This window comes from Castanea sativa, chromosome 5 (genome assembly GCF_040712315.1).
Source record: "Castanea sativa cultivar Marrone di Chiusa Pesio chromosome 5, ASM4071231v1".
In the NCBI taxonomy this organism is placed as follows: Eukaryota; Viridiplantae; Streptophyta; class Magnoliopsida; order Fagales; family Fagaceae; genus Castanea; species Castanea sativa.
In genome coordinates, this window is record NC_134017.1 from 23625584 (window position 1) to 23639380 (window position 13797).

Genomic DNA, 13797 nt, shown 5'->3' on the forward strand with positions numbered 1-13797 from the left:
TCTACCCTCCACCTGTCACCGACGAGTCGAGTCCGGGTTGGGTCGAAAACTGACCCAGCCCGACCCGTGTATAGCCCTACCTGTAACAGCTTGCAAAGCCAAATTCAAACAATCGTACCTTACTCAATTTTGATCAAAATTGTCTCATTCTTGTACTCAAACTGAAGCCTTATATGTCTAGTTTCTGAAAAAATTAATCTCACTTACAAATTCAAAATATTCAGAAAGATATTAACGAAAATGTGAGCATAGGTCATTTGTCATAAAATAGTTTTAGCATAATTAACATTAATAGGCCCCAAATTAGTTTCCAATTAACATTTATAGGTTCCAATCACTTCCATTTCAGGCTTAATAAGTTCCAAATCTATCCCAATTAAAAAGATAATTACACAAATTACTCATTAAATAATTAATATTTGATTATCTAATTAATCAAGTGTGTGCAACCTTACCATAAGATGTAGTCCCAACCAATCAAATTATGACACGTCATTAATTTCAAATTGATTATAATTATAACTAATTGGAATCAACTTTTCATAATCACATATAGCTGGACTCAATTTGTGATAGTGCATCTCGGCTTTTAAAACTTGATTTGATGATAACTTTCAATCTGATGGTCCGTTTAAGGCTTCTGGCCAGTCAATTTGATTGTTACAACAGCAAGATCATTTTGATGAAATGAAATTAAGAATCTAGTGGCCACAATTAAGATGCCTATTTCCAAGGTGAAATTACCCTTTTACCTTCCATGTTAGGTTAAATGCAAGTTGCAAAAATGGGGTGTCAACAACAATACACCCCATGTTGTTGAATTTGTTTTCACTTTTTTTTTTTCTCAAGATGAAACTTACGCTTATGTTTTGATCTAATAAATTCATCTTACTTATTGTTTTCATCCAACCTTTAAACAATCAGACCTTAAAACTATTTACTTTTTTATATAATTTTTTATTACTATTTATTTGATTATTTTGTTTTAATTATTTTAAAAACAATTTAGCTTATATATGAATCTTCATCAAGCCATACATCGCACGGAAATAATACTAGTTATACATAGAGTTAATACATATATCAACTTTATAATTAAAATAATTTCTCATTTATAGGGTATAGTACATTTTATCACCCTCAACTATACTCCAGATTATATGTTGCACCCTAAGCTTTTTGAATGCACGTTTTGCACCCTAAACAATGACCCCCTGTTACACTTTGCACCGATGTTAAGTTTGCCATTAACTTGAATGGAAATCCAAAGTTTATGATGCAAAGTGCAATAAAAAATATAGTTTGGGGCGGTAGAATCTATGTAATATTTATGTTATTGAAGTATGATTATCGTAGGTTAAATACTCCATGAAAATAGTTATATCATACTAATGGAATTTTATTATAAAATTCTATGATATTTCCATAAGACAACTAAACATTAATATGATATAAAATAAATTAATATGATATTAAGCTCAACTGGTAAAGTCTTTGATAGTTGAATAAGAGATCTGAGGTTCAATCCTTGCCTACATAAAAAACTAATTGGTGTTTTGGTCTGATGATAAATAGTTATCATTAAGAGTGGACGTCATAGGTTGACACTTTCTAAAACAAAGTAACAAAAATTATGATTAAACAAACAATCAACTTTTTAATCCACATAATAACTAATTCCAATTTACTCTATAGTCTAAATTCTTCATCCCTTAATTTTGTATTACATAATTAATTTAACAAAAACCTCTTTCATGTTTTCGCAACATTACTTGATATTATTACTTTAAAATATTTTGAACATTCTATATAACTTTCCCACAAGAAGCTTACAGGATTATTTGTGCGATGCCCATTATTAGTTGTATCAAATAACATTTATCGGATTTCATAGGTTGAAATTCTTTCTCAATAATAGAAATAAATAATAAAAAAAAAATCCTACCATTTAGTCATTTACAACCTGCAAGTACATTTGTAGCTTGTCTATCAAATGGCTTCACAAAACATGGATAAATAGCTCGCAATGGATTAATCGTTATATATCACTAGTAAAAAAAGAGTAAAAGATGCTACTTTTCAGTCATGAAAATATAAATTTGGATAACTTTTGGGGATTTGTAGTATTTGGTGCAGGCTAGATGAAGCGACTTCATGTTCTGCAGTAAAATATAAGTTGTTTATAATAAAAGAGCATAACATGGTCAAGAACTTTGTAACTCAACTAATACATTCTGACGTTTCTAATTTAAAAGTGTAGAATTAAAATTCTCCCTTCCTACTGGCTATTGTAACTATAGAATTTACCAACACAAAAGAAGAAAGAAAAAAGAACGTTATTTTGGGGACAATAGATCAAAGTTTCCTTATTCTATATTTCAACCCTCGATCTTTGTCTAAGAAGGGCTAAATTACTCAATTCCTCAATCTTGTATCCTATGTCCCGCAATCTTGTGCTTTCACAAGCCATATGTTAAAGATATATCGGGGTATATTATGTATTGGTCCAACTAGCTAGCCCAATTGAGTGTAAAAACCATCTAAGAGCAACTATTTTCACATTCCTTCAATCTAATGTGAAGTCCATCTAAGAGCAACTATTTTCACACCATGTTCAAATTTACGAGTCTAACTTAGCCCAAGTGAGGGATACCAATGAGAAGAAGCATTCTATTGACGAAGCCCAAGTGAAGGATACCCATGAGAAGGTAGTAGCTACTTATGCCCGACTCTAGGTCTTATATTCCATGGTATGTGAGTTGGAAAGAAATTAGAGGATTTCAAATGAGGACTAAGTCTATACATAGAAGAGCTGAAGAAGAATAAGGATGAGAGAGAGAGAGAGAGAGATGGGGGACGGTGAAAGGGTGATCATATTAAAGTTTAGGATGTGAATGAGTTGACTAATGCTTATTCTTCAGTTGTGGATGAGCTAAAAAAAAAAAACTGAAACCGTGACTTGAAGTCAAGTGAAAATTGTGACTTCAAATCACTGGTTGTTTTTTGGATTGTGTAAAGTTGTTTAAAACAATTTGTGGATAATAACTATTACAAATAAAAAAAAAAAGTAATACAATAATCAAGTGCTTTAAGGTACATTTTGTTGGTGCAAGAGACGAAACAACTTGGACTTGCTGGATAGCATGAATCCTAAAACATACTAATATCAATAATCCAAGTGCTTTGAATAAAATAAATAATAAATAGTAATAACAATAATAAAAGGCTTCAAGATACATCTTGTTGGTGTAAGAGACAAAACATCTTGATCTTGCTGGATAGCATTAATCCTAAAAACATACTATACAAAATAATCAAAACAACTTTCTATCGCCTTTGGAAATTGAACACCTTGATGGAAACTGCAAAGATGAACGCAAAGAGTACAGCAATCCCAGCAACTACACCTGCAACCACTCCTAGAAAATCATGCTTGAATCCCAAAGAGCTTTTAACATACTCTTTCACTGATTCTTTACTGCCGTCAATCATCAAGTCCTCTATATCTCCAAATTGTGAAGCAACCAATCCATACAAAGTCCAAGCTATTGGACATGCCCAGTAGTTCCATCTCCACCATACAGGAATCCTCTGTTGATTTCCAAGTAGATTAATGAAAGGAAAAGAAAAAATGAAAAAAAGTTAGTAATTGTTAGATATATTTGTACACATGAAAACTTGCACATCAAAAGTGGAAAATACTTACTGGTCGCGGGATTATGAATCCTGAAAATAGATTCCATATTATAATGAATGAGTTTGCTATTATGGAAGCAATATGGTGGTTTGGCGTCACAGCCACAGTCATCATGCCGTAGAAGGTAAAATATAGCAATGTGAAGTACATGAAAAATAGATACCAAAAGAATTTGGCAACAGTCCATTCGAACCCAATCATTGCATAAACTATGACGCCATAAGATATAGCTTGTGCAAAAATATATGGGAGCTCAATTGCAGCCTGTGACAAAGACACTAAGTTGCATTAACATACATAGTTATTGTATACTAATACTGTAAATTTATATAGGTTAAGCTTGCAAGATGTGACTCTAGTTACCTGTGCAAATGCATATGGCAATGCAGAATACATTCCAGCAGCTCTTTCTCTGTAGAAGACAGTTCGTTCAATTGCCACTACAGGCTGCACTGACATAGAATTTTGGACACCAAGGAAGAGAACAGCAGCATACATGGAACCCATTGCATTTGTTAAATCTTGTTGCCTCTCGCTGCAATTTGAATCTTAAAGGTATTAAAATGTAGTAGTAAACCAATGGATTGTTCAAAATTTCGCAAAGTTTTATAGTTTGTAGCAATAACTTACGTCTTGGTACCAAGGTCCCAAAAAATTGTCCCAAATGTCAACGCTATGAAAACTGTGAACATAAATCTCACGGCAGTGTATGATGGGTTGCGCCAATAGGACCAGCGTTGCTTCCACAAGCAAGCCATGCATTGAGTGAAAAATGGTTGTGCATATTGGGTTGGGAAATAGAGTTCTTTTTTATTAGGAGTAGGCTTGCTCAACTCTTGAATCAATGCCTTGTTTCTCCTAATGAATATACCACACAATCAATAGAAGTTTTAGCCTTAAATTCAAAGAACATGACTACAAAAAAAGAACTTATTTATACATTGCCCAGATGGTAGAATTGTTTTTCAGTCTTATAAAGCATTTAATATAACATTGAACATACCTGTACAGCTCTGAGTTTTTGTACACATTAGTAAAATCCACACCCAAAGTTATTTCCTCTGCTGAAGATGAAACTTCCAACATCCAGGTTGCTGGATTGTAACCATCTTTAATTTTTTTGACTCCTTCAATACTCTAGAAGCGAAGGAAAGGTATATGCATTAGGAAATATACAACATAGACAAAGATTTATGGCTGTTGGATGTTTGTAGTTTTGATCTTCAAAGAATGCTACCTCAAAATACTTTATAAGATGGCTTGAGTGGTGTCCCAATGGCCCAACGTATATCTCTTGTCCTCCACGTTTCATTAGGAAAAGCTGCATATACATGTTACATATGTGTCATACTCAAATCTAGAAGAAAACCAAGTTAACCAACACATTTGCACCTAGCCTATTGATAGTTAATAGTCCTTACCTCATCAAAAGCTTCGAATATGTCAATGCTTGGTTGATGGATGGTGCACACAACTGTTCTTCCAGTGTCCACTGTGTTCCTAACTGTTCTCATAACAATTGCAGCAGCTCTTGCATCTAGACCTGAAGTTGGCTCATCCATGAATATTATGGAGGGGTTTGCCACAAGCTCAACTGCGATAGTGAGCCTCTTGCGTTGCTCAGTAGAGAGACCATTCACACCAGGCAACCCAACTAGTGCATTCCTCAATGGCTTTAGCTCCACAAGCTCCATGACTTCCTCAATGAACATCTGCAACCGTTTGTTAGAACCATGAATCAGGATTTTTGGTAGTGATATAATAGTCAAGATCTTTATTGCAAACCCAAACGTCTTCTTTATGGAATCATGCTTAACAATTAACAATAGAATCTGATTTATTGAGCTCAATCGATTGCACTAAAGAAAGTAGGAAAAAATGCAAATAGAAAAACCATGAAGCTAAGTGACCTTTTAGATACCAACCTTTCTGGTTTCTAAATCAACTTCGGAGGATAAGCGGAGCCATGCTGAGTAAAGCAAGGACTCATACACAGTAACATGAGGAGAATGAATGTCATTTTGCTCACAGTACCCAGAAATTCGAGCAAATGTTTCCTGGTTCTTTGGGAATCCTGATATTGTGATGTTCCCTTCAATATATCCACCAGTTTTCCTACCAGCCAACACATCCATCAAAGTTGTTTTACCAGCACCACTAACACCCATCAGAGCTGTGAGAACACCTGGCCTAAAAGCACCACTCACACCCTTCAAAAGCATCAATTTATCCTCAACAACACCCTGGCTCATCATTTCCTATAAGATTAATCAAAATAGTCAAGTCTCAAGTTTCTGCTTTTGGGAAAATATTATTGAAAGACTACAAGAAATTTTTTCAATTTAAGATATTTATGACTTGAGTTACCTGTGGCATGTCAACAGAGTATATAATATCATCAAACGTGATAGAATGTTGATCAAATGGAAGAACCATTCCTCTTTTCCCATTAGTATTGGCATTAATTTCAGCTCCTGACCTTGCGGATGAGCTACTTATCCTCCTACTCCCTGCACGTCCATTAACTTTAGATGGAAACTAAAAGGCAATAAAACTTTGATACTCACAAGATACAATGCACAATATTTGCAACATATTACCTATGTGGGAATGGTGACTTGAGCTGTTTCCTCTGAGTGTTAACTGTATGCCTTCTCCTATCCTCTGCCCTTGTTCATTGCTTTCTGGTTCATCTGATTTTACAGTCTGTGTCTTTCCAATTGCTGCACAACAAATGGTACATCATTAACAAAAATGCTCCTAAATTTATACAAAGTATAACGGAAAAGGTGGAGATACCCACGGTTAAGATAAGTAAGAGCCAGAGTGAAAATAATGTTGAAAACTAGTAAGAATCCAACTAGTGCTCCTATGCCAATCCAATACCAATATGCTTGAGTGGGGAATGCACGAGACTTCAAAACTGAAATTCCCAGTTCTTCTGTTGTGCTACCCTATATTATTGCAATTTAATCAAGCATTAGCTTGTTATTAACAGGAAGACAGCATAAATTTTCAGATGCATAGTCAAGAAGATACATTTCTCCAGTTTCCGCCCAGGAACTCATTCACCACTATTGCATTTTGCCCATACATCAAAGGCGACATCCAGTAGCCCCATATCCACCATTTCTTTATATCATCTGAAGAAGTAAGTCAACAGATGAAAAGGCAGTTCTTAAAGGTATAGTGTAACAAACTGAAAAAAGGTTTAAATAAATTTCTCAGTTTAGTATATTGTTACCTTTGGTAAGTATAAAGCCACCTAAGGCAAAAAGTAAGAGTAGTACAAAGGCCCCAAAAGTGTTGGCGATAATCATGTTTCTACCCATTGCTGCAATAGCTCGGAATAAGGCAGAAGACATTTGGTTTACAAGTAAGAGCAAAAGGTATTGTTTAAAAAACCTGCAATATGTACATTTGAACATATTGATTAGAATATAACACACAAGCTAAACCAATATCTAAACGAGCTACAATATTATTATAATTACCTTCCAGGACTTGGATCAAATCCAATGACATAATAGGTCATAAAAACCCAAACACCAACTTCTAAAAATGTTACTGGAATCTTGAGTATCCATGTTGGAAGAGCATATACCCAAGAAGGATAGAAGAGGAGATCCCTTTGCTTGTAAAAGACAGGAAGCTTTACAATCGTCATTGTAATCTCTGCCATTCCATTAAACATAATCGTAATCACAGTGAAGAACAAAGCATTCGTATAAATTCCTCCATCGTTTACTGAATCACGAGGCATCTTTGTCCGTAGGAAAATTGTCATTGCAATCAGTCCCATTAGAAAAAGCTGAAAGCACAAAAAACAAACAAACAAACAAACAAAATATCAATATCAAAATCCTACTAAATGCAAATAAATCAAGAGTCAAAAATTAAGTTTTAAACTCACTTGTGAAAGCTTGAAGATATAAACAAATGAATTCCTTTTCATCAGCAAGTATTCTCTTGAGAAATTAGCTTTTAACAACTCCTTCTTGTTAACACCATACTTGTTGGTTGTCAAAGCAGCTGGGTGACTTTTACTCTTGTCATATGGAACTGAAAGTTCATCTCCTATACTCCTGCCAGCATGGAATGAATGGAGTGCCACAGCAAATTCCTCAACTTTGACATAACTGTAAGGCACATCTTTGCGTGCCCAGTACTGCTCCTGATCTTTCCTTGATGTCACCTATCATAATCACAGATAATACAAATGAGAACTCCACATGTAAGGCTCATCCTTCAGTTTTTTATTAGTATGGATGAGATAAAAAAAGAATATATTTACACTAACCTCTTGCAAGAAATCAGCCACTCCTTTTCTGTCCGGACATTTAAAACCCATGGATTCAAAAAAGTCAAGAACTAGCTCTCGGGGACCTTGGTACACAATGTAGCCATCAGAGAGGAGAATAATGTCATCAAAAAGATTATATGTCTCTGGTGCTGGCTGCAGTAGAGAGATGACTGCTGTTCCATCAAGAATGTGAACATATTGCTTGAGTGAATTCACAATTTGAAAAGTTGTTGAACTGTCCAATCCAGTTGATATTTCATCCATAAACAATGCCTTTGCTGGTCCAACCAACATCTCCCCTATAATTTGAATCAATATAGATTAGCATACATCCAATTTCATATCAACTAAACTGAATTCTATTTGCTATTGATTCGATATACCTGTTGTAACACGCTTCCTTTGTCCACCAGAAATACCCCTTATCATTTCATCTCCTACCATGGTATCAGCACACACATCTAAACCCAAAACCTGTATATTTGAAGCAAATAAAAGAAACAAACGCATATTATGTTTACTGTGTCTTAATAGTCATAAGCCTATGCCAAAACGGGCAATGTTACCTTTAATGTATAATCTGTCACCACTGTTGCCTCTTGGCCTTCAGTTGTGGCAGCCTGATATATTAGAAGTCAATAAACAAAAGAAAGCCACAATCACTCACTTGAATAAGTTATCTTACGAATAAAATTAAAGATGCTACTCAATCCAAAACTGAACATAAATAATCAACTATAATATGAATTATGCCAAAGATTACAGTTACAACCATTATTATTATTTTTGGAATCTCAATTATTAAATGAGGTCCAGATACAGTTTCCTCAGAAGGGAAAAACTAGTACTATAAATTTCTCGATAAGCTAAAGATATAAATTATTGGTCAATAGCTTTTGCCTCACCTTCATGTAGATATCAATATCTGGATCTGGCTTGATATTTGCCTCTTTTTCTCTTCTGGACAACTCTGCTAGCATATCTGCAGTTTTCCAAAGCAACGGTCAATCTTTCCTAATATTACATAATACTCATGACAGTTCATCTAGAAATTTATATTGAAGGAAATCTATAAAATAAGTGATCCCATAATTAATCAACTGACCATAGCGTGATCCGACCCCTTGGCACCTTGCAGAGAAGCCCAGGGTCTCTCTTACAGTCATTTCTCCAATATGAAGATCATATTGACTGATATAGGCAGCAGTTCTCTGGGGTACAAACTCATTCATGCCATGGCCATTGTAAGTCACCCTCCCAGACAACTGAAGAAGAATTTTGTATTTTTTTCTTTTAATTAGAGATGATACTAAAGATTTAAATATAGTAAAGAATTGCAAATTCAAGGAAGAGTTGAAGCTGAAATCAAATTATTTTCACCTTTAGATCGGGGTCAAGCTTTCCGGCCAAAGCCAACAAGAGTGTTGTCTTGCCAGAACTTGGAGGACCCAATAGCAATGTCATTCTGCAAAATACATATGCAGAAAATAAAAATGGATTCCCAGAAACTAATTGTAAACATCCAGAGTCCAATGCATATTATAGCTGAGGTTGATTTCTCACCTTCTAGGCTTGATGATTCCACTAACATCTTGTAGGATAGACAAGTGTTTCTTTTTACTTGGAAGAATATGGAGAAAATTTAAAAAACCCTGCACACAGTGAAAAGTAAATTCAATAACAACTTAACAGAAACACTTCGAAAGCAAAATTGTGTAACTGACTAGTACATATTTTGCTGCTGTTTACCTCTACAATATTAACACTGAAGTTAAGGAATGTAGGCAAAGCTCTGCCACCCACATGTACCTCTGCCTCAACATTTACGTGCTCAAATCGTACTTCAATTGTTGGAAGATCAATTCCAACTCTAATTAAATTCAATGAAACCAGAGAAATTAAAATCCATTACAGTACAAACCAAACTATATGTGAAAATTTTGAAGCATAAATTGGCAGAACTCTTACCTATCTATCCGGTTCCTGACCTTCATCAAGAACTTCTCATTGTCCTCTTCAGCTACTTTCACTAACCTCTCGAGCAATTGCTTCCTTTCTTCAAATCCAAGACTTTCTATATTGATTTCATTAGCCTCACCTTTTGAGGTAGTTAATATACCTTTTCTTAGACGATCAAACGTAGGAAGCTTTTCAAGGGCAGCCCATTTGAGAGCTTCTTCATCGTCTTCTTCACGTGAAGACCTGTTGAAAATTTCCACAGCGTTGTTCCTCCATAGGGAAGAACTATTCACTCTTAAACTATTACTAGCCCTGTAAATGTCACCCCCTTCCATTACAACCAACAGCCAAAACCCACTAAGTCCCCCCAGAAATATATATATATATATATATATATATATATATTTCTTCAGAATTCAATTCAATGTGTGTAAATGTTCAAACTTTATGGCTAAAACCAAAGACTGGAACTCTATAGCAATAACTGCAAAAGCCCACCAAAATCCAGAAAGAGTTTTTATTTTCTCTGTATGTTGGTTTGGAAGAATAAACAGACGATCAAACTCTTTATGCTTTTTTTTCCCTGTATGTTGGTTTGGAACTTCTCCCAACAATGGTCATGAAGAAACATTATTGGTGACAAATATATAGAGGACATGGAAGTGTGCAAGTTTCTTAGGATATTTTCTGAAAACTGGAGCGCGGAAAATCATGCGTTGAAAGGTAAAATATTCAATTAAAGTGGCACCTTTGGTCCACGGACTTTTTTTTGGTCGATGGACTTTAAAAATAAGTGCCACTTATTTTGAACACGTTTTTCGTAAACTCCAAATATATACATTCTTCTTTTCAAAAAAATATATATATACATTCTTGCGTACCCAACTTATAATTAGCAATTTAATTACTAGTATTACACTAATTAACATACAAATCTTGGATAAAAGGTTATTGGTTTTTTTTCCCCTTACACAAACCAACTTAGAGCATCCACAGCAGTGGAGCTAAAAAATTAACTTTTTAGCTTCACCAAAAGTTACTTTATCTATTTTACTTATACATATCTACACACATGCTGCAGCAGTGGATCTATATTAACTTTTAACACAATAAAATAATATAAACATTACAATAAAATAATATATCTTCAACAATAAAATAATATATCCTACCACTCAAAAAACATTCACAACACCAACCACAACCACTTTTACCATCAGCCACCGTCACAACCACCACCACCACCACCAGTCCACAGCAACCAAAAAAAAAAAAAACCAACCGAAATCTCCAATCTTTTTCCTCAACCCAGACCAAACAAAATCACCAATTATAAACAAAATAAAAAATCACCAATCATAGAGCTGGGCTTCGGTGAGGAGGACAGTGTCGACGTGGGTCTGATCGGCGGAAGAGAAGTGGGTCTGAGGCAGAGGCTGATCGGCGGATCTGCGTTGGGTGACCATTGAGATGGTGGACTGGACATCGGCGTGGGTCTGATCGGCGGAAGAGAAGTGGGTCTGAGGCGAAGGCTGATCGGCGGTGAATCGGCATTGGGTGAGCATTGAGATGGTGGACTGGACATCGGCGTGGATCTGATCGGCGGTGAGCTTGAGAGAGTTGAGAGTTGAGAGGGTTGATCGGTGCGGGCTGAGGGTTGATCGGCGTGGGCTAAGGGTTGATCGGTGGTGAGCTTGAGAGAGTTGAGAGTTGAGAGCTTTGAGAGGGTTGATCGGCGTGGGTCTCAGCTGACGTTGAAGACTGCGTCGGCGGCGGTGAGCTTCAGAGAGTGACTGTGAAGAGAAAGAGAGAGGAGAGAGTGAAATGGAGAGACTTGAGTTCCGGAGTGACTGAAGAGAAAAGAGAGGGGAGCGTGAAATGGAAAAGACCTGATCTATTATATTTTAATCCATGCCCGAATAAAAAATTCTTTTTTTTTTTTTATAACTCTCGGCTACAGTGCTCATGTATTAATACGTGAGCACTGTAGCGCAAAGCTAAAATTTTTTAGCTTTGCCTCCACTGCTGCAGGTGGGTTTTTGGGGTTTGAGTGGAGCTAAAATAGCAATATAGCTATTTAGCTCCACTGCTGTGGATGCTCTTATATGTTCAAAAGGTAGAAATTCAATTTCAATGTCACTTTTGCCCTTTGGACTTGAAAAAGAGACGCCGCTTCTATTTACAACGTTTCTCATGACTCAAAAATACATTCATTCATGTGTTTGAAGCCAATCTTTTGTTAGCAATTTAATTATTATTACACTATTTAAAAAAAAAACAGTGTGTATATATATAAATATATATATATATATATTAATTAATTAATAATAGCAAAGACCTCATGTGATGTGACACATTCCTTAAGTCTCTCTCATTTAGACTTCTGCCTCATCAAAGTCTGCATTTATGAGTAATTTTTCATTTAACTTTCCACCTCACATTTTTATATATTTTTTGGATTATAATAAAATTCTATTAGTAGGATATTATTATTTTCATTGAGTGTATAACATACCAACATCATATTTCAATAACGAAAACGTAACATCATATATTTTCCATGATATTTCCATAAGTTTCTTTAAAAAACCTTCTCACCCTCTCCCCGTATGTGTGTTAAAAATACTTAGTATTCTTAACAGGAAAAAAAAAAAAAAAAAAAAAAAAAAAAAAAAAAAAAATTAACATTAACATTTCCCTATTATAAAAATTTTATGCTTCTAAGCAAAGAAAAAAAAATTATGCTAACTCCAATGCATTGAAGAAACAAAAGCTATGATTAAACAAACAATCAATTTATTAGTTATTACACTACATAATAACTCATTTCTACTTTATGACGTTTATTCTATACTCTAAATTCTTCATCCCCGTAATTTTGCATTACACCATTAATTTAACAAAACCCTCTTCATGTTATCACAACATTACTTCATGTTATTACTATGAAATATTTTGAACATCTTATATAACCTTCTCACATGGTAGCATACAGCATTATCTGCACATCACACAAATCCATTACTAGTCTTGATAAAAGTTAAAGTTTCTTTTCCCTCTTACAACAACTACCAGATGGGATTTTTTTTTTTTTTTTAATACTACAAGTGCAAGTGGAGGGGTTCAAAAACAAGTGTATTGAAAGAAGTAAACAACATCACCAAGGTTTCTTCTTCTTCTTCTTTTTTCTTTTTTTCCCTTACTACAAGTAGGGGAGAGAGATTTAAACCTCAAGTTCTCGGTCTTGAGAGAATTAAATAATACTATTTACTGTATTATTTTCTTCCCTTACAACAAGTGGGTGTGGGTGTATTTGGACAAATTTCTCCACATGGGGATAACTGAATAAGGAGAATTGAGCAATGTTAATGAGCTACAAAGTTATTGGTATAGTAAATTTATTTACTTTAATATTCTCTTTGACATATACCTTGGGATAACTTATTTTCATTGAGTTATTTTACTTAAAGATAAATAAATTAAAAATAGTACAAGTTCTCATGAAAAACATGAGATTTAGATAATGATATATAAGCTTATCTTAAAAATAAATTAGATTTTAAATTTATTCAAAACATGAATCTAAAAAAATATTACACATTTGGAAAGAAATAAAGTTAGGTGTGTGTGTGTGTGTGTGTATATATATATATATATAGAGAGAGAGAGAGAGAGGTAAAGTTGGGGGTGTTGGAAATGGAGCAATTTCTTTTCTTTCTTTATTTAAAGAAATTTTTCTAAAATTCTTAGGATAACTCAACCATATAATTTATAAAATTCTATTCATTTATTGTGAAAAGGGTGGTTGGATTTGTCACCCCATTATATTTAAATAAAT

General features: G+C 34.5%; 1 protein-coding gene across 1 annotated transcript; it reads right to left on the bottom strand.

The window, feature by feature from the left end:
* Positions 1–3021: 3021 nt before the first annotated feature.
* On the bottom strand, positions 3022–10591 carry LOC142635946 (pleiotropic drug resistance protein 1-like). The gene is made up of 24 exons (XM_075809985.1): positions 9969–10591; positions 9750–9870; positions 9564–9652; positions 9381–9465; positions 9106–9265; positions 8906–8982; positions 8567–8620; positions 8384–8474; positions 7998–8299; positions 7611–7892; positions 7192–7508; positions 6942–7102; positions 6737–6840; positions 6501–6651; positions 6298–6420; positions 6065–6207; positions 5623–5955; positions 5119–5409; positions 4935–5018; positions 4701–4834; positions 4328–4555; positions 4061–4232; positions 3707–3961; positions 3022–3591 (listed from the first exon to the last, which is right to left on the bottom strand). The coding sequence occupies exons 1-24, from the start codon at positions 10292–10294 to the stop codon at positions 3328–3330; spliced, it is 4347 nt and encodes a 1448-aa protein (XP_075666100.1). The 5' UTR covers positions 10295–10591; the 3' UTR covers positions 3022–3327.
* Positions 10592–13797: the final 3206 nt, after the last annotated feature.

What these genes read in the sequence shown, in the direction of transcription:
- LOC142635946 (XM_075809985.1), bottom strand. Translation starts at nt 10,294, where the DNA reads ATGGAAGGGGGTGACATTTACAGGGCTAGTAATAGTTTAAGAGTGAAT. An exon ending in TGGCTGATTTCTTGCAAGAG is followed by an intron (nt 7,893 to 7,997) that starts GTTAGTGTAAAT and finishes TGATTATGATAG; the next exon opens with GTGACATCAAGGAAAGATCA. An exon ending in AAGTCACCATTCCCACATAG is followed by an intron (nt 6,208 to 6,297) that starts GTAATATGTTGC and finishes ATGGACGTGCAG; the next exon opens with GGAGTAGGAGGATAAGTAGC.